The sequence below is a fragment of the Leptonotus elevatus genome, chromosome 1, assembly GCF_054856555.1.
Source record: "Leptonotus elevatus isolate MCC_2025b chromosome 1, RoL_Lele_1.0, whole genome shotgun sequence".
Lineage (NCBI taxonomy): Eukaryota > Metazoa > Chordata > Actinopteri > Syngnathiformes > Syngnathidae > Leptonotus > Leptonotus elevatus.
In genome coordinates this window covers 30,581,920-30,603,361 of record NC_141239.1, presented here as the reverse complement: position 1 = coordinate 30,603,361, position 21,442 = coordinate 30,581,920, and the positions used below count along the sequence as shown (strand labels likewise).

At 42.5% G+C, this 21,442-nt stretch overlaps 2 protein-coding genes across 2 annotated transcripts in view; both read left to right on the top strand.

Annotated features, from left to right (window-relative positions):
* Nucleotides 1–668: 668 nt before the first annotated feature.
* LOC147181621 (5-hydroxytryptamine receptor 3A) lies at nt 669–11,627 on the top strand. Its single transcript, XM_086090801.1, has 9 exons — nt 669–807; nt 881–1,041; nt 1,862–1,906; nt 1,990–2,099; nt 8,167–8,339; nt 8,423–8,583; nt 9,491–9,701; nt 9,770–9,922; nt 11,158–11,627. The coding sequence occupies exons 1-9, from the start codon at nt 768–770 to the stop codon at nt 11,442–11,444; spliced, it is 1,341 nt and encodes a 446-aa protein (XP_085946927.1). The 5' UTR covers nt 669–767; the 3' UTR covers nt 11,445–11,627.
* Nucleotides 11,628–12,834: 1,207 nt separating this feature from the next.
* The window catches only part of slc38a12 (solute carrier family 38 member 12), a 43,400-nt gene continuing 34,792 nt past the window's right edge, over nt 12,835–21,442 (top strand). Inside the window, exons 1-6 of the mRNA XM_086095805.1 lie at nt 12,835–13,071; nt 14,103–14,169; nt 14,460–14,581; nt 16,261–16,342; nt 16,427–16,520; nt 17,866–17,949. Of these exons, the coding sequence (XP_085951931.1) occupies nt 14,125–14,169; nt 14,460–14,581; nt 16,261–16,342; nt 16,427–16,520; nt 17,866–17,949 (427 nt within the window). The 5' untranslated portion in view covers nt 12,835–13,071; nt 14,103–14,124. The remainder of the gene's footprint in view (nt 13,072–14,102; nt 14,170–14,459; nt 14,582–16,260; nt 16,343–16,426; nt 16,521–17,865; nt 17,950–21,442) is intronic.

Here is a 21,442-nt window from a genome sequence, read left to right as displayed (position 1 = left end):
TAAAATTAATTTACGTCCATATGTACCGATACTAATATTTTTATTTACAATAAATCAATTATTTATTGACAAAATAATATAACAATTTTATTATGTTCCAATAACCAGTAATAAGAAATTAACGAACGAACGAACAACTTTATTCCAGATCCAGGGAGGGTCCATGTCACAAAACAAAAGAACAATAACAGAATAAAAGAGAAAAAAGGGGAGGAATAATAATGATAAAAATAACAACAATGCCAATAGTAAAAACAACCATAATAACATTGATTATACCACTGTCTGGAATAAAACCGACCAGAACTGCGCACATAATACAGCCATGTTAATTATATACGTTTGATATTTTACTTGATATTATACTATTAAATATCAAGTAACCAGAACTTCACAAACACTAAAAGCTTATATGTTGGTATTTTTTTTAAATGATTGATGACTCACACTGCATTACAATTATGGGAAAAAAAAGTGCTGTAACATAAAATGAACCTGCTTTGTACTTAAAAAATAAATACATTAAACTGTACTTTACAAATGTGAGTGCGCCTGAGAATTGGACTCATTTGTCCACGAGTGACATATTTTAAATGTTTGCAAACGTTTTCCGCAGCTATTGTGCTGTTGACTCAAGTTGTCTCGCTGTACTATAGACAGAAGGAGCGCCAGGATGCATTCACTGTCTCATTGTTGTGCCATTGACGTAAGCCTCCCACCGTATACTATTTATAAAGCCGCCGTTTCAGCGGTTGAGGCAAACAACCATGTCGACCTGGAGATTTATTGTTCTTTTTTGCCTGGCTGGTGAGTTGATGCAATTTGGTTTCTTTTCAAGGTGTCTTGGTATTTTGATTGTTTTTTAAACTTATGTTTGTAGCCTCGTGCACTCGGGCGTCCGACTGCTCCTACTCTAATCTGCTCAGCCATTTGAACCTGAGCTCCTCCAACTACTTCCTGGCCAACTTCAGGCCCGTCAAGCACTGGAAGCAGGTCACCGGCGTGGAGCTGTACCTGCTTCTCTTTGGCATTTTGCAGGTGGTAAGTCAGGAGGAGAAAACAAATATTCAAAGGCATACTTTTTTTTTTGGGAGAAAAAATGTTGACTGATTTACCCTGATCACAATTCAATATTACTGTTAGAAATTTTATTCATCAGTTCCTTCTGTTTTTATTTGTACTTTCACAGTATTTTAGATTCATATTTTGAGAATTTTTTGTCATTTTGTGTGCATTTTTTCAAATCAACGTTTTGCATTTTTTTCTCCAATGTATTCAAATTTGTATGTCTAGTTTGTTTTTTTCCTTGTGTTTTTCAGATTTAATCTAATCTATCTATCTGCCATATTAGTCAAATTTGAAACAGGCTTGAAATATTTCTTTGGGTGGGGTGAACTAATTACTGAATAAAATTACTGAAAAAAATGAACTGTCCCTCAATAGTAAAATTTGATCTGATATGCACGTGGAAATGTTGTATTTACTATTTTTGTTATACAATACTTAGATAAACTGGTTGGATTTTTGTTCAATACTTTTTGTAGTGTCTTAAAAAAAACAGGTGAGCCGTGATTGCATTGCCTGAGCCTTGCGCAATTGTGATGTCATTTTCAGTCTACAGTAAGTGGCAAAATAGCTGCCCCCTGAGATGGATAAAAACTGGTGGATTTTGTATCTTCACTCATATTCCACAAGTGCAATGTTAATCAGAATGTTGTGTTTAGACTAGTGGGGCTGCATAGAACATACTGTAAAGAAAATTCTGGGGTTGACTTCCCCTTTAAAGACTAGCTTTATCACAGAAAGTCTCACAACTTATCAAAAATATTTTTCATTGTATTTATTTTTTGTTAATGTATAGGACGAGAAATTTCAAACCATCACAACTCACGTGTGGATCGAAACGGTGAGAAGCTGCTCGAGTGAAGCGCAACAAACCAATTCATATGTGTGCTGCTTATTTTCATCTTTACTTTTCTGTGTTGACAGGTCTGGAAAAATGATTTCCTCATATGGAAGCCGTCCAATTTCTGCAACATCACTCAATTCTCAATTCCCAAGTCCATGCTGTGGATGCCTGACATAAACATCCAAGAGGAGTGAGCTGACTTTTATTTGTATTGTTGATAACGTAAGAGCAGGTGGCACTCACGTGGCCTTTTTTGTTCAATAGCAGCTTTTTGTGTTTGCATAACATGTGTAATCTAAGAGCGCAATAAGCACTACACTGGAAATGTTTGCATTGCCCTTCAATCGTGTGTTTGCACAATTAATGGATGCACAAAACGGCAGCGGCATTGTGCTTAATTTGACCACATGATTACACACACTCACCAGACACCATTTTTGGTACACAATCTAATGACATCTGACACTATAGAGTCTGACTTTAAGCAGATGATGATGTGTAGCTTTGGTTTACAGTCACAGAAGTATTCACATAATATTAGTTATTAAATTTGAATAGTCGATATTGCATGCGGGTGGAGCATGGCAGTGAAAAAAACTTAATACTGTAACTCAGTGAATCTTTTAATTCTTCTAAAAAATTCAACCCTTGAAGCCCAATTTACAGAGCAACAGGAAATTTGGTTGGCGTGTCTGTCATGAGTAGACTTACAAAAATGTCCTAAGTGTCAAGAAGGGGGAGCTTGAGGACCCAAATGCGGGAAGACAGGGCAAGGAGGCAGAGGTTCGATCAAAAAAGGGATTTTAATTTCTACAAAACAAAAGGCGAGATCTAAATTGCACGGAAAAACATAACATGGAGAAAACAACAAGGCAAAACGGGCAGCATGACATGGGGGGAAAATCCAAGGCAAAAACGGGCAGCATCACAGGGGGAAAAACAACAATGAACCGACACAGACAGAGGGGAGACAGCAGACTAAATACACAGACTAACGACACAACAAGACACACCTGGGGCAAGACACAAGTGCCTGAGGGCACTGATTGGATCACACGAGGAAGGGCAGGATCACACTTAAACAAGACCAAGGAAGACACACAAGGAAAACAGAACCCAAAACATGACAGAACCCCTCCCTCAAGGGACGGCTCCCAGACGTCCCTAACACAAAAAGGTCCAAAAACAGGGCGGGCGGAGGGGGGCCCGGAGGCGGGAACCTGGCACACCCATCAAGGCCAGTCCGGGGGACGTCCCGGACGCCAGACGAGGGAAGCCCGGCGGCGCTGGTCCGGAGGGCGCCCCGGACGCCACACTGGAGCAAAGGGCGACCACAACGTGCGCCGCCAGACAGGGAGAAGACGGCAGTGGGACGTGCACCTCCTTGGTCCGGGGTCTTGAGGCTGCCGTGGCACGGGATCTTGGGGCTGCCGTGGCACGGGGTCTTGGGGCTGCCGTGGCACGGGGTCTTGGGGCTGCCGTGGCACGGGGTCTTGGGGCTGCCGTGGCACGGGGTCTTGGGGCTGCCGTGGCACGGGGTCTTGGGGCTGCCGCGGAGGCGGCAGACCTGGCACGGGGTCTTGGGGCTGCCGCGGAGGCACGGGTACATGGGGCTGCCGCGGAGCCGGCACGGGTACATGGGGCTGCCGCGGAGCCGGCACGGGTACATGGGGCTGCCGCGGAGCCGGCACGGGTACATGGGGCTGCCGCGGAGCCGGCACGGGTACATGGGGCTGCCGCGGAGCCGGCACGGGTACATGGGGCTGCCGCGGAGCCGGCACGGGTACATGGGGCTGCCGCGGAGCCGGCACGGGTACATGGGGCTGCCGCGGAGCCGGCACGGGTACATGGGGCTGCCGCGGAGCCGGCACGGGTACATGGGGCTGCCGCGGAGCCGGCACGGGTACATGGGGCTGCCGCGGAGCCGGCACGGGTACATGGGGCTGCCGCGGAGCCGGCACGGGTACATGGGGCTGCCGCGGAGCCGGCACGGGTACATGGGGCTGCCGCGGAGCCGGCACGGGTACATGGGGCTGCCGCGGAGCCGGCACGGGTACATGGGGCTGCCGCGGAGCCGGCACGGGTACATGGGGCTGCCGCGGAGCCGGCACGGGTACATGGGGCTGCCGCGGAGCCGGCACGGGTACATGGGGCTGCCGCGGAGCCGGCACGGGTACATGGGGCTGCCGCGGAGCCGGCACGGGTACATGGGGCTGCGGCGGAGCCGGCACGGGTACATGGGGCTGCGGCGGCAGACGTGGCTCGGGTACATGGGACTGGGGCCACATCAGCCTGCCACCATGGGGAGTGAGGAGCAGCAGGGATACTAGAAACCGAGGATACTGAGACTGAAGGAACGTGACGAGAAGAAACGGGATTGGGTAAGGAACCAGGTGAAGTGGGGACTAAGTCTTGACGTGGCGGTAATGTGGGGTTATGAGGTGCACAAGATGGGGACCGGAGTGATGAACTTGGCGGGGACCGAGGTGACGGGGGGTGACATGACCCGGTGTTAAAATAATCCGTAAACGAAAACATGTAAGGGTTTATGCTGGTGAAAAAATCCAAATCGGTGTCTAAATCGGAACTGGAATCTGTAAGTGCATTAACCAAAAAACAGCCTTCTTCATCTTCATCATCGGTGAAGTCTGTGTCTATGAAACAATGGGGTGACAAAATGGTGTCATAGGGCAGGGACTTAAGTGAACTAAGGAGATCGGGTGAATGGGGAACAGAGGACAAGGTGGAACCAGCCAGAGAAAAATAACTTACATGGAGGGAATGGGATTGGGTGGCAGGCTGACGGTGCTTTCGAGCCGACCGACGGCGTGCCGGTCGGCAACGGGAGCTTCCCGCTGGGTCTGATCTTGGTCGGGTCATTCTGTCAAGAAGGGGGAGCTTGAGGACCAAAATGCGGGAAGACAGGGCAAGGAGGCAGAGGTTCGATCAAAAAAGGGATTTTAATTTCTACAAAACAAAAGGCGAGATCTAAATTGCACGGAAAAACATAACATGGAGAAAACAACAAGGCAAAACGGGCAGCATGACATGGGGGGAAAATCCAAGGCAAAAACAGGCAGCATCACAGGGGGAAATACAACAATGACCCGACACAGACAGAGGGGAGACAACAGACTAAATACACAGACTAACGACACAACAAGACACACCTGGGGCAAGACACAAGTGGCTGAGGGCACTGATTGGATCACACGAGGAAGGGCAGGATCACACTTAAACAAGACCAAGGAAGACACACAAGGAAAACAGAACCCAAAACATGACACTAAGAAGCTATGCCTAACAATTAGGGGTGTCAAAATTTGTGCATTCACTTTGAGTTTATTTAAAGTTCCTTTAAAGGGATATTTGGGATTTTGGACATGAATCTGTAAGGCATCCTCACCTAAAGTGGTGTGCAATCAGCACTGACTTACCACTGACGGCGTCCTGTGACCCGAGACCCGGTCCAGTTTTAGTCGAGACGAAAGTAGTCCGGCAAGTTGGCTGAGGTCACGGAAATAAAGCGTTTTTCTTCTAAAAACAATTTGTGTTCAAAAGAGTGATACATTTGCATCACAAAACTGCACATTAAAAAAAACTCAGACTCCATTACCGCCGGGCACTATTTTTCTGTTCGTATCATTGCGCGGCACACTGCAAATCCAGCTGACAGACGCGCGTTCCACTGTAATTATAACTTTGAAAACTCACGATAACATGTCTGACTACGACGACAATGTATTTAGCATTGAGCCAAGGGGGCATCTTTATAAACCTGAATATACTGATATTCGTCGGGTGGAATTAGAACGGGCAGAGAGCGGTACAACTTGATCAGCTGTAGCCCTGAGAGAGCGGGTGACTGTCACTGAAACAACTGCACTTGTTTGAAGTGCTCGGAACGCGGTTAAAAGTGTGCAGAGATTCTGGGAATTTTTTTATTGATACAGCCTGGGAAATCACGCGTCCGCACCATTTTTACATATAGAACAATATAATATAGTGTGACGTGTCACAAGTGTGCTGCCAGCAGACGTGGTTGGTAATCTCACTTTTTTATTTGTTTTATTTGTCTTCACACAACCGGCTACTGAACACAAAAAACTGTACTCGCAAGTCGAATTAGCACACGTTACCAACGATGTATTGATGAGTCCCTTTCCACCGCGAGACGTGCGACGCGTTCACTAACACTCGGACACCAAGAACACAACACAGAATGTGCAACACAGGAACACACAACACACCTTAGTTATACAAGCTTATAAAGTTTATACAATTGTAACGGTAAATACTAATGGCTCTCGCTCTCCATTAGCTCTCTCGCGTCAGGTAAACACTTCCAAACAACTTGGTTTGTGCGCGTCTGTCAGCTGGATGCAGTGCGCCGGGCAGTGATACAACAGAAAAATAGAGCCCGGCGGTAACGGAGTCTGACCTTTTTCAGCCAACTTGCCGGACTACTTTCATCTCGACCAAAACCGGACCAGATCTCGTGTCACAGGACGCTGTCAGCGCTAAGTCAGTGCTGATTGCACACCACTTTCGGTGAGGATGCCAGGAGGATTCATGTTCAAAAACCCGGACTATCCCTTTAATGCCTCTAATTTTTTTTTAACGCACAATAAATGACCGCCCCTTACTTAGAAAACCTGTACTAGGCGAATTCCAGTCACAACGCAGCAGACAGGTCCACATCAAAATTTAGCGATGATGATGATGATGATGATGATGATGATGATGATGATGATGATGATGATGATGATGAGGATGGTGATGATGATGATGATGATGATGATGATGGGGCGGCACAGTGGGTGACTGGTTAGCACGTCCGCCTCCCAGTGCAGAGGAAGTGAGATCAAGTCCGGGCTTCGGCCTTCCTGGGTGGAGTTTGCATGTTCTCCCCGTACTTGCGTGGGTTTTCTCCGGGTACTCCGGTTTTCCCCCACATTCCAAAGACATGCATGTCAGGTTAATTGAACTCTCCAAATTGTCCATAGGTGTGAGTGTGGATGGTTGTTCGTCTCTGTGTGCCCTGCGATTGGCTGGCAACCAGTTCAGGGTGTACCCCGCCTACTGCCCGAAGCCAGCCGGGATAGGCTCCAGCGCCCCCGCGACCCTTGTGAGGACAAGCGGTTAAGAAGATGGATGGATGGATAATAATAATTATGATGATGATGATGGATCAGATTTATATAGCACTTTTTTGGACACTCAAAGACGCTTCTCAATGGACACATTATTTGTGTGCTTACAGTCACACATTTACACTCTGGCGGTGGTAAGCTACTTCAGTAGCCACAGCTGCCCTGGGGCAGGCTGATGCATATATTTGCTAATTTATATTTACAAATGTGCATAATTTCACAAGCTACTTCATGTTAAAGATTAGTTGCTCTTAATATGAAAAGAAAAATGCACTGAGCTGTCACCAATGACTTACAAATGCAATTATGCCATCTAGTGGCAGAAATATGACCTCAACAATATCACAGTTGTTTTTTTACAGTACAGTACAGTACATCTTTTTATTTTTAACTAAATTTTTCATGAATTATTAAGAAATTACTGTATCAAAAGATGCAGCCATATTTCTATTAATCCGCTTTTATGTGACAAGAGTATTATTAAGTAATTAATTATACATTTTATTGTACGTTTACAACAGATTTTGTGATGAATCGTGAGTTGACTATTGAGGTCATGTGATTAATTATGATCAATTTTAATCGCCGGACACCCCTGCTAAAAATACATTTTGGTTTGAAGCTTGATGAGTCACCAAAAACTACAACACTGGTACAGTGTATTTCAGTGTGTTAATAATAATAATAATTAATAAATCAATCAATTAACGACATGAGTAGACCCACAAAATGTGCTTGAAAAGACTCAAAAGTCCAGAAATTTTGGGTTTGAAGCGACCATTTTAGATTCACATCGTTTTTACAAATTCAGACCCCAAATACACTTTTACCTAACAACATGAAATGTGGAAGGCATATCAATCATGAGGACACCCACAAAAAAGTCTCAACGAAGCCATGCCCGAAAATACACAGGAAGGCTGTCATTTTTCTGTGAATATACCTGAAATGGTGGATTCTTCTTTCAAAGGCAAACTACTCCTAGATATTTTGGGCTGATTGCTACCAAAATTGAACCACATATAGATGACAGCTCAGATTTTATTCTCTCTCCTGTCTTTAGTTAGAGAGCTCAATGAACTGAATGTTGCGGTGTGCCCACAGCGCCTCCGACAGCGGGAGCACCCAGGAGAGTTACTACGTGACAGTGTACGCCAACGGAATGCTGCAGATGACCGCCCGTCAGCGGCTGACATCCACCTGCACCCTCGACCTTTACCGTTTCCCTTTCGATCGGCAGAACTGCAACATCACCTTCACCGCCATGAACAATGACGGTAAGAGTGGACGCCAGGCAAACTCGACGACGGAAGTCTGGAAGGACGGTTCCTCACCGGGTGTTGTCCTGATCCCGAATCAGATCAGTCCATACAACTCTGGACCCTTCGCGGGGACGAATTTATCACTAACATCTCGGGGCAGGCGATGGTGACTCGTGGGGAATGGAGCCTGAAGCACTTGGAAGTCGTCAAAAATGAGACCGTCGGCGGAAATTCCAAAAAAAGTCAACTGATTTATCAGGTGAGGTTTGAGCCTTTTCCCTGTCACATCAAATCCACTAACGTTTGCATGGTCGCCTCAGTGGATGGATTTGCAGCTTGCCCTTCTGTGGGGATTTAATCCAAGTCTTCATTCTGCATGCTGCAAGTTACGCAAATGTACCAAGTACATTATCTGGACTCACATTCAATATTCATCCAACAACAAAAACAGCATCTAATTCACGACATCTTGAACTGTTCTTTACTTTTCTAATAATTCCTAGACTCCACAAATTCCACAATTTTTCAGTGAAATCCCTAAATAAGATATATTTGACATATTTCTGTTTTACATACCTAGGCTACCGGTTACTTCTACATTTCTCAATCTCAACTAATTCAAATAATTGGGAACTGTAGTCACAGTCCCAAAATACACGCATTACCACAGTAAAATTTCCATATTAACTCGTTCACTGCCATTGACGGCTATAGACGTCAAAAATTCATTTGACCTATTTTTATTAGTTAATATTTTTTTTCCCATTTTGTTAACAAGAGTGTGAAAACCTAGAATTTTTTATTGTACATAGATATGAAATTTGTGATTAATCGTGAGTTAATTAACATTTTAATCACCTCTGCACCCCAAATTTTTTATAATCTTTTCTTCTTTTTTTTTTAAATCACGTCAGGTGAATACAATTGTTCATTATAATTAATCACATGACTTCAATAATTAACTCACAATTAATAAACAATTTTATATCTGTTTTAAATGTACAATCTTTTTTATTTTTAGGTTTTCATACTCTTATGAACAAAAGTGGAAAACTAATAGAAATAGTTCAAATTAATTTCTGACGTCTATAGCCGTCAATGGCAATGAATGAGTTGAAAGGTATTTTACCTATTGACCCCTCCTTCCACATTGTATATATCCGCAGGTGATGATCGAGCGCAAGCCGATGCTGTATGTGGTCATCTTCATCATTCCGCTCTGCTACCTGTTGGTGCTGGACGTAGCGTCCTTCTTCGTCAGCGAGAGCCGCGGCGAGAAGTTGAGTTTCAAGATCACCGTCCTGCTGTCCATCTCCGTCTTGCTGCTTATCCTGAAGGACATGCTGCCCTCCACTGAGGACAATCTGCCTCTCATCGGTGAGTGACCATTCCCGTGCATCCCGTTGCGCGATGCTCTCGCTGACGCCACCTCTCCCGCCTTTTAGCTAACTTCTGCATGGGCGTGTTTGCCCTGGTGGGCATCAGTGTGCTGGAGGCCATGCTGGTCAGCTTCCTCGTTGACATGGATGACAAGTGTGGCAAGAAGCGAGCAAGGGCGTCCAACAAGGAAGAACGCCTGGACAAACTGGAGAATGAAGGTGAGTGACATCCACATGGCACTATTATGAATTTGACAATGCATGGCAATATTAGGACTTTTAGCAAGTAGGACATTCCAGCCATGTGGTACTATTACAAATCTGATTTGCAACCTCAAAGCAATAGTAAGAATGTGATTGACAGCCACATGGCTACTTACTACTACTTTGACAACTTGTGGTTTGCACTAGTCTGCATTTTGTAGAAACTTTATTCGGACGTACACCACCTTTGTTATTTACCTCGCAACGCATTCCGTGCGCAGTGACGTAGAATGGCGGCTCGCTCTCTGCCGAGCAATGTGAAATGGGTATAGAGAAAGCAAGGTAAGTCTCTCCGTGCTCTCGTCATTCACCAGATGCATTAAGACTTGATCGTCCGTTTAGGAACGCAACGGAGGCTTAGCTCGCTTTCTTTATACGTGTTTCACATTGCTCGGCAGAGAGCCTGCCGCCATTCTAGGTCACTACGCACTGAATGCGTTGCGACGTAAATAACAATGGCGGGGTACAATCCAAATAAAGTTTCTACAAAATTTATTAAACTGGAAATTATATTTGAAAAATTAATCTCGTAGTTATGTTAGTAACAACAAAATAAATAATATAGAGCAAACTTGTCATTACAATCGGGGTTCCTTTTAACAAGTAGGACTTTACAGTTGTCTGATGGAACTATTACAAATTTGATTGGCAGCTGCAGGCACCAGTATCTGACCATTTGTAATATTGTGCACGTCCACTATATTAGCAATGTGACCAAGTGGTCGCCAGGTTTTATGGAATAATAAAAAAAAAATCTTGGAAGCAGCTCTTCAAATGCTTCTAAAATCCTCCATAACAAATACATTTACAAAAAGAAATTGACTGCTGAAGCTGAAACAAATGACCTACCGGTATTCTACTGGCCACACTGCTATTCTCACCGTTAATTTGTAGCCACATGGTTATAGTATGACTTAACAAGGTGGACATTCTAGTGCCATGGTACCATTATGAATCTGATTGGCAGCCACATAGCATTGTATGATTCTAATTGGCAGACCCATGGGGTTTTACGCTATGTAGTTGTTGTTTTTGTTATTGTAGTTGTGCTTTGAAACTGCATGGCCAAGTGTGAATCTAAATGGCAACCACTTGTCATCAAAATAAATTGGACTTTGACATAGCTCTGCTGTAGTATAAATCTGACAAGTTGAACACAGCACAACATCAGCTCCCCTTTGTCCTTCCAGATCCCGTGAAGGAGAAAGCAGAAGGTTTGCCCCTGAAGAAGAAAGCAGAAGGTTTGCCCGTTCAGATCGGGCCTCCATCAGAGCACGAGCAGCTGAAACTTTTCCTGCAGGAGGTTCGCGCAGCTCAGCAAGAGGCGGCAAGCGTTGCCGACGCCCCTCGGCCTGAACGCTTCTGTCGGGTTGTGGAAATCATCGACACAGTCTTCTTCTTTATTTACGTTTGCACTGTTTTGATTTTCCTTATAATGATGTATCACATGTGGATTCCGTCAGACTTCTTCAGGTAAACTCTGACAAGTTCATAAGTAAAACACAAATTCATAAATATTTTGAAAATGTAGCCGATTTGTTCCATAAATCATAATTAGTGATTTTCCGCTTTTACATTTGGAAGATTCCCTGTCATTACAAGAGTTTGCAACAATGGCAGGATGACAAAATTATGACAATTAAACTTATATTATATTGTTTATTCAAGTGTCGCAATTCATTTTTTGTCAATGTTTTGAAATGTCCATCCATCCATTTCCTATTGTGCTTGTCCTCATCACATACGAACAAACAATGGACTGGTCGCCAGTCATTGTCAGTGCTCATAGACAAACAAGTAGTCACCAGCCAGTGTTGGCAGATAGACAAAAAATTGACTGGTCGCCAGTCAAATGTTGGCGCATACTATAGACAATGGACCGGTCACCAGCCAATGTGATAGCACATAGACAAACAATGGACTTCACGCCGATCGCAGAACACAGAGACAAACAATAGACTGGCCACCAGTGGAGCATAAATAATGACTGGTCTCCATTCAATTTTGGAGCATATATAGACAATGGACTGGTCACCATTCACGTCAGAGCAGATAGACAATGTCGGGTTAAGCACATGTAGAAACATACAATGGACTGATAGCCACTCGCCAGTAAATTTCAGGGTAAGTGTTGATAAACATTGGACTGGTGGCCACTCAATAGTAGTTCACATATAGACAAACAATTGACTGGTCGCAAGGCAATGAAAGGAAAAATCCATGCATGCATGAGGAGAACATACAAAATCCACAAAAAATCCAGAGCCAGGGATTGGAACTGCTGCTCATCTGCACTGCATTTATCCACTGCGCTACCCTTTTTAATTATACACTACAGTAATTTAATGTTTAACTTTATTATGTTGGTTGGAATTATTAAAAAAAGGTTAAATATTTGCATAACACTTTTTTCCCCTCGTATCTCTTCACAGTCATAGTCCTAGACTCCTAGTCCACGTGTCATCATATGATGTACTCGTGCCACGATATGACACTTGAAGACGCTGTGGTGGTAGTATAAATAACCGGGGCAGCACGTACGGGCGGCTACAAACAAACCTTTACAACTTTTGATGTAAAAACACGTGTATTCTGACACTTGCGTGTCTTGAAATAGTTTTTCAATAAATGTGACTTGTGATTTTTATTACGTTGGCAATTTGACAAGCTCACAATTGCAGTTTAATATTGCGAAGCTGCGGAATGAGCTACGAAACAAACAGCCCCTCAACCTAGAAGACAAGATCATCGCAGTAATAACAAACAACACACAACCACAACTTTGCGTATCCTTCAAAGTAAAAGCGTATCCGTGGAATACAGAGCTAGTGTCTCTTATTTTGAATATTCATAACGGAAAAGCTCGTGAACCTTAAACGGAAAGGCAGCTTCCGTGCTACGACAATGAGGAAAGTGTCACATTATGCGACTTTTTATTTTACGTTGACCAAATAAACAGCTCATGTTGCAACTCGGGACAGAGGTTCTGCTTTCGCTTGGGGCTCGCAGGGTGGTCGGTGTGGATTTGATCCGGCTGACGGCTCGAAGCGTCCTGCTAACCTGTTAGCGGCTACCTACTGCTAGCAAAACGTACAACAAGACAGGTGAGTTAATGGTTACTTTTAAAATCAATCAGGTGAGCCCCATTAACAGATTTAATAAATATTAGAAAGCAGGGTGTACACAAAGTGGGTACTATATACGCTGTACCGTGAAAGCGTTTTGTTAAAAAAATAATTAAAAAAAGATAGAAAGAGAAACAAAACAGACAGGTACTAAAGGAAGGGTGCAAAACAAACAATGGGAGCCAAAAGCAGAAATTAAGGCATGTGGTCAGCAAGGAAAGAACAACAACTACATGTGAGGTGGAAAGCATGGACAGAATATAAAAGAGGGAATGAGGCAAGAAACGAGGGAAGGCAAAAGTTAGGATAGGCACAGTGGAAGAAATGTAAAGTAGGTCTGATGTGTCAGTGGGATGCAAAATAAGTGGATCTGACTGAAGGAAGAGGGAATGAAGGCAGAATGAAAGGGAGGTGGTTGGTAGGTAGGTCTTAGGTGGAGGTGAGTGAAATAAAAAAGCAGATCTGGAACGGAGGAAAACAGAAGATTAAGTAGATAACAAGAATGAAAGGGAGGGATGTTAGGTCTGTTGCAAAAGGAAGGAAACCAACCACATTAATTGAAAAAAAAGGATAAGAAAATGTCTGAAGGAAGCTGTATTGGTGGTAGGAAAGGAAGAAAGCAGGTCTGACTGAGCCGAAAGGAAAGTGGTTATATTCCCAATATTAAAAAAGTGAGAATATTGAAAAATAGGTTAAATGAAGAATTGAATGATGTATGAATAAATATCTGATGTTATAGAAGGAAAAAATGGAGGAATGATTTGTTGAATGTCCGTGAATTCTGTGCAGGCCAACAACTTAGACGCTCTTTGAACTATGCAAGCTGCTATAATGATCAATTAAAAAGAAAAGTCATCTAGGGCAATAAATTAGAAATACAATGAATTACCCAGCCCTACCTTAAATGTATGTAACTATTCAACCCATGGGTAGTTGGCAATTTTGCATTGAAGATTCCATTCTTGCCGTCCTCTCAATTTTGTTTATTGTACCTGTTCTTTCCCTGTCAGGTGACGATAAATCCCGTCAACCATGGCGGGTGGAATCACAGACACGGGGGAGCCCTACTCTGCCTTTGTGAGTATGCCTCCCAGAAGCATTTATTTTCCTCTGCTTTTATTGTTGTCTGAAAGCGTTTTATGACGTTTAAGCGCACGCTTCTTTGGAGACGGGATTGCTCAATGAGAAAATGAAGAGGAAGTTAAAGTGCTGAACCGCATCCTCTTGCTGAGCCGACGCTTTGAATGATTAAAGCTCTTTGCTAGCTGAAAGGATCCTTCCTCTGTGTCCAAGAAAATGAGCATGAATAAATCAATATGTAGCAAATACAAATAATGGGAAAAGTAACAAAATGACTGGTGGTGCAGGTGGGCCTGGTGTACATGTTCAACCTGATTGTGGGAACAGGAGCACTCACCATGCCCAGAGCCTTCGCCACTGCTGGCTGGGTGCTCAGCTTGACACTCATCTCCTTCCTGTCGTTCATGAGGTAAGTGTCATACTCGCACTTTTCACACACTTTTCGCACCCTCCACATATTCTAATGTTGGAGGTGTCTCAAAACTGCTAAACGACACATTTTCTTTTCACCTACTGTCACAATACTTTTACTTTTTTTTCTGTTTTATAAAATTAATTTTTCTACACTTCCTTAAGGTGTCCCGATACTTTTGTCCAAACTCCACAATTTTTCTGTGCCTATAGTTGCCCCAATACCCCCCATCCATCCCTTTACTACTGCTCATCTGGGATCAGGTTGCGGGGGCAGCACCTTTTAGGACGGAAGTCCAGACTTGCCACTTCGTCTTGCTCCACTGGGGGGGGATCCCAAGGCTTTTTAAATTTGATATATTTTTTTATTTGCATACAAAAATAGATAATATAATATAGTGTTGCATGGGATACCGGTACCAGTACAGTACCTCGATATTTTGGCGTCAAAAACGGCTCGGTATAATTTTTTTTTAGCACCTGTACTTGTATGTATGTGTACGGGTACACATACACGCATGTCCGCCTGTCTACCGATATGCGAAAAACGCCTTGAGCGGCACGCCTCTTTCAGCTAGTGTGCAAGAGGGCTCAGGAAGATGGCTTCACGCAATGAACACTGAAGCGCTCACTGACCTTGCACTCCTAGTTGAGAAGTATGACGCGCAAAGTGTCATATGGAATTTTTTCTTACATGGCCGACAGCCACGGCAAGCCAACTGACATGACGTTTTGTAACAAGAGCAAATGTTTTTCGCGGTGATAGCAGAAGAAAAAGCAACAATCGCTCCTGGCCCTGTAGTGGACTCGAGGTGCGTTCAATGAACAGGCACACAGTAGGAAATCACAGGTATGCATAGAAAAAGCCCAGATGACTGACAGGGCGACAGGTTGTGACTCCATTTTTGACACTTCCCTTAAAAAATAAGTCGAGTGTGAATTATTTTGTTCCCAGTTTGTAGTATTTGATGACGCATTCACGAATTGGGAGAGTAATGAAGAAGAGCAGAGACATGCACGCACACTTAAGCAACTTTACATTGAGTCATCAGTGCCACTGTATTGCAAACGGATGACATCAAATACAGTCCTTCAAGAATATGGCATGCAATGTGAAAGCACATACAGTATATACATAAATGTATACAGTATTTACATAAATTAACATATATACATCCTAATATTTTGAATTACCGGTAATAAAAAATGAAAATAATTTTGCTGCTTTTGCTTGTCGAGGTACCGGTATCGAGTATCGAGGTCTTTTATATAAGTATAGTACCGAAGTCAAAATTTTGGTATCGTGACTAATATAAAATACATACAAAAAAAATGACAAGTGAACGCAACTTAGAGGGACCACCTCATGCGGTTCTGTGCAGACAACTCTTTGTGTGGTTCTCTAAATCATGATAATGGGCTAAGTCCAAAGTGCAAGAAAAAAAAAGCTATCCTTAATGTGGGATCGATCAGTGTTTACCGTAAGTAACCATACTAAGTCCATCGCAACATTTTTCCACTTCCTGTACAAACTCCTCACTTCACACACTTGTGCATGTCACAAGAATTTTGCCAATGCTTGACATTTTACTATTGTCATGTATAAAAGCACAATTTGTGTACTGTACTGTCGCTAATGAAGTGGTGTACCTAATGAAGTATCCTCCCCCTCTTCAGTTACATGACCACCACATTCGTGATTGAGGCGATGGCGGCGGCCAACGCTCAGCTGAGATGGAAGAGGAGAGAGCAGGATGAGGTCATCCTATTATATATTTTATACTATTATTTATGGATAAGTTATGTATTATTATTAATAAGGACTGTGTTGGTTTGCCAGCAGATCAATGACAACGACTCCACCTCAGACTACTCGGATGATGACAGCACAGCGAGGGGGCGGGCCGAACCGGAGACAAAGCCTATCTTGTCAGTCCGTAAGTTGTCAAATAATTATTAGACCAAACAAATGCCAAATCATTACAGCAGCTCAGCTCATTGGTTAAGTTGCAACACCAGAATGTGGAAAGTGAAGACAATATGAAGTTTTGACACAAATATTGGGACACCTGGAATTTGGACAAAAGTGCTGGAAAGTAATGTGGACAAATCATTGGATGAAAGAGATGTCCATCATTAGAGCAGCTCACTTTATTGGTCGTGTTTGAGCAAAAGTTTTGGGGCACATACAACAAGTGAAGAAAATGTTAAGTGTGGAGTTTGGGTCAAAATTGTTGATACACATACTAAGTGTGGATTGTGGCCGAAAGTATTGGGACACCTGTCAGAAGTGAAGTCCAGAGAATGTGGCGTTTGGGCAAAAATATTGGAACACGTAGAGGAAGTGAAAATGTGTCATTTGGACAAAAGTAGTGAGATGGCGAACCTGGCAGAATAGCCAGATTGATAATTGTGATTCACTCAAGGGAGTTCTCCGGACTGCTCCACGGTGATTTGCTCGGGAAAGGCGGGACATTGTGTACAATGCTTCGAGCTGATTGGACGATGTGGCAACTTACCTAACGTTTGTTTTGACCAATCACGGCAACGGATGCAAATGTCGTCTTCGTTCTCGTCATAGGGAAAAAATAAAGCACAAACATATTTACCAGCTAAAAATGCACGAAGCGCCTCTCGCTGTTCAACATTCAACAAGGAAACGTTGAGTAATTCTGCCAGAACAGAATTAATTGCGGCGTTCATTCGGCCATATTAGGTTTGTTTGTTTCCCCACAGCGTCGGCGCTTCCTGGTTTGGTGACAACCACATATCCCGCCGGTGAAAATCAACGGGCTCTGTACAAGATGGAGTCTCGGGAGTTTGTGAACTCACAAATACCGCGAGAATTCAGCTTGCAGAGCAAGGTTATGGGATACCCACAGAAAGTGAAAAGTGAAGCGAGTTTTTGGACCAATCGATAGGGACGCATACAGGAAGTGGAAAATGTGAAATTTGGACAAAAGTATTGGGACACCAAAAGGCAGGGGAAAGTGAAGAAAGGTGGAGTTTTGGAGAGAAAAAAAGTATAGGGCTCCAACAAAGCTATTTGTCAAAAGTATTGGGACACATACAATATTGAAAAATGCCAAATTTGGACAAATTTGTACCCTTAAAGCGCGTGAAAAGTGCTGGACATTTTGATTAAGTCAAGTATTGTAGTATGACCGTAAGACCATGACAAAATAATCAGCTTGCGATATGACTCTTTCATTTCACATGACAGTAGCAATAAATATGTAATAGACATTTCTTCAATAATTCATATTTTTGTACCTTCCCCAGAACGCTCTGGTGGTCCCGTGGACCACTTTGACATTGCTGAGCGCGTGGAGATGGGCCAGATGGCGTCCATGTTCTTCAACAAAGGTAAACACTCTTGCCGCCGGCAGACGTCTGTCCCGTGGTTCGTTCACCTTCCTCGCCGCCATAACGATTATGACGGGGAAAGTCCATAAACGAGTCTTGCCTTCACAATTACAAAGACAAGAGGTGTCATTAGGATAGGACAGCGCACCTCAGGTGGTAATTACCTTGCGGGACCCCATCCAGACTCATCGCTCTAACACAGAGTGTGGGAGTCAGTGTGTGTATGGGAAAGAGGCGCACACACACCTACAGGGGGAGCTCTAAGCACACATGCTTGGTGAAAGGAGGGGGTATTAATGGAAAGGGACACTATTTTCGATATTATAGAATTAACACGTCCAGAGTTGTCTTCATAGTTTGAATCGTGCAAGAGAGAAGAGAAATTGTACAGAGAAAACACAGACTGCAGTACAGAGGGTGACCCTTTCTTGCATGATCAAGGGCAACGTATAATTTTGAAAAATGGACTGATTAGGCAGGCCATTAAAAAGAAAAGAAAAGAAAATTGTACCTGAAATTGTGCAATTGTTTATTTTAGTAATAAAGTGCTATTTATTGTCATGCTTTAATTGTACTATTCATAACAAATTAACAAAATCAATGTGAATATGTTTATGTAAAATGGTTAACTTTAATATTAAAATAATTTATTTTCATGTTTTAATTGCATTTTGTAGTTATTGCATCAGAATTAATTTACCAGTTAATTATGTAATTAAAAAATATGATTTTTTATATAAAATTTATATATACAGTCTGTATATTCTATATAGAAATTGGTACATTTTGAATAATAAAATAATCAATAGAAATACTCATTTTATTTGATTATTTATAATTCATTCTAAAATAAAATAAAAATAGTTGGTATGTATGTACAAGATGTAAAGTAGTTACTTTAATAAAGTATTTTATGCTTTTATACTTACTTATTTTATGCATGTAATATGTCATGATTAATTTTACTAGATACAATAAATCAATAAACAAAATGTTTAATGACCGAGGAGTTTCCAAAAAATAATTAAATAAATTAACCCATTTTAGGGAAAAACAACAAAATGAATCACACGTACAATTGTTAACAGTTGCTTGGATAAGAGAGTGTGAAAATAAGCCGCATGATGCTTCACCATTCCAAATACATGACAAAATGTTTATAGCTTAAATGACATCTTTAGTCATCCTAAATTGATTTTGAAGTGCAACCGTACAGCAGTGAGTTGCTCTGAAGAGAAGCGTGTGACGATTTAATCCAGAAGAACTCGGACAAAAGCCTAAATTGCAAAGGATTATGGGAGCATGTGCGCGTTCGCGGGGGGACAGATGCTTGCCTCCGATAACAAGTGCATATTTTCTAGGGGTGGCAATCTTTGACTGTCTCACGATTCGATTCTGATTTTTGGGTCTGTCATTCGATTCAAAACGATTTTTTGATTCAAAATGATTTGATTAACTCTAGCTGTGCAAAGAATTGTCATGAACAGCATTGTCGGAATAAATGCTTATTTTTCAATGAAACTGTGTAAAAGTCAAAATTGGGATTCTGGGCAAAAGCAGTGGGACTCAGACAAGAAGTGAAAAAAATTGAAGAAAATATGGAGTTAAAAAAATAAGTATTGGGACACCTTACAAGTAGTGAAGTGTAGGAAAGTGTGGAGTGTTGGACAAATATATTGGAACACTACAGGATGTAAAAATATGAACAAAAGTATTGGAACATTATACAGGAAATCAAATCAAGTGTTGAGGAAGTGAAGAAAAAAAACGGTGTTTTGGACAAATATTTGGACCGGTACAGGAAGTGAAGAAAACTGATTTTGGACATAAGTATTGGGACAATACCAAGAAGTGAAAAGTGAATAAAATGTGATTTTGGACAAAAGTATTGGGACACTTACTGAAAGTGTCAAGTAGGAAATTGTGTAGTCTGGACGTGTTGCCATGTTGTGACAATTCTACCTTATGCATCAGTTTGTGTGTTGAAACATGTTTCCTTGCTGCAGTGTCCTATTTGTGGATATTTAGGGATGTTGTGCGTGTGCGCGCGCGCGACTGGGCTGCCGCCTCAGGACAGGGCTCCATTTAGACTTAATTTGCAAATCTTCCGAAACGTCCCTTCATCAAACTTTACCTCGGATCTTCTCCCAGCAGACTCGTCAGACTATGAAAGGGAAGGTTAATGAGGTCAAACTCTACGATGAATCATTTGTGACCAAGCACCTTAAAAGTGTCCACTTTTTCTTTCTTTCTTTCTTTCTTTTTTTTTTTGTTAACGAGCAACTTGTTTTTATACATGACTGCAGGCCATTTAAATAGGTACACAAGAGAATGAGATTGAGTAAAGAGATGGTGCCGGAATATGCATTTTGACTCATAGTCTTTGCAATGGTATTGTTCTTCAGGGGGTATTTATTTACTAACCTTTACACAATAAGAGTCTACCGGAACTAATAAACTAAGACCTCAAAACCGATCATTATTAATAGCGCATATTTCAAAAGTCTTACTTTGAACTTTGTTGCATTGTCTATCATGTGATCATGTACCTAATTTTGTGACCTATGACTGTGAATGTAATGGAGTACCCCCTTCCCGGGTTGAAAACGTAATTAAAAAACAGTCTTTGCCGCTGTGAGGTTGTCATGGTAGCTGTCAGTCAATTTGGCGTCCCGCTGACGGACGACGTCGACCACTCGCGGCTACGCAGGATGTCGCGCTCCGACACGTGCAGCATGTGGCGCCTGCTAATTGGGAAATATTACTGGCATTGAGGAAGGGGGCCAGGAAATTGGCGGCTCAGTTTCACACACCCCTTTCCACATCAATGCCTTTCAGACAGGACTGCAACTTTAATGTCCAGGGAGAAAAGGACTTTTATTTACCATCTTTGTTGCGTTTTGAGCAAGAATTTTCTTGCCTTTTCTTTTCACACAGAACCCAGAAAAGCACGACATCCGGCAAAAAAAACAATTAGATGTTGTTTATAATAATTTTCTGACATTGACAATTACTTGGGAGTTAAATTCCACACCCCTCTCCTGGTTTATTGCTGCTTCTTTCACATACGCTTTTTTCCCCAAAGGAAGCTATTGCGACGCTATGTACCTTTTTAAAGCTTCATGGAAAATGGATGGATGGATTCAACCACCCACGCCCGAGAATTCTAAATTTCGGACCTACTGCCCCACTTCTGATACTAGTACCTCCCATAGGTTTGAAATTTGCAGATTTACTTCAAACCTGCATTTCTTACTGGCGCCTTTCACACAGTTTTAATTGGCAGTATGAAAGGGGCCACTGAGTCATGTTGAGCCCATCTCATAAGGTTCTGGAATTTCGTCGCATCGTCAAAGCTCGGGAAATTTGCCGGTATGCTTTGATCCACCTTTCTGTATCGGTGGTACCTTTTCACACTGTACATCAAAACCTGAAAAAGGCGGAACTTGACTGGCTTTATAGTCAACATGAAAGGGGTTACTCACACACTTTG

What these genes read in the sequence shown, in the direction of transcription:
- LOC147181621 (XM_086090801.1), top strand. Translation starts at nt 768, where the DNA reads ATGTCGACCTGGAGATTTATTGTTCTTTTTTGCCTGGCTG. An exon ending in CTCACGTGTGGATCGAAACG is followed by an intron (nt 1,907 to 1,989) that starts GTGAGAAGCTGC and finishes CTGTGTTGACAG; the next exon opens with GTCTGGAAAAATGATTTCCT. An exon ending in GGACAAACTGGAGAATGAAG is followed by an intron (nt 9,923 to 11,157) that starts GTGAGTGACATC and finishes TTGTCCTTCCAG; the next exon opens with ATCCCGTGAAGGAGAAAGCA.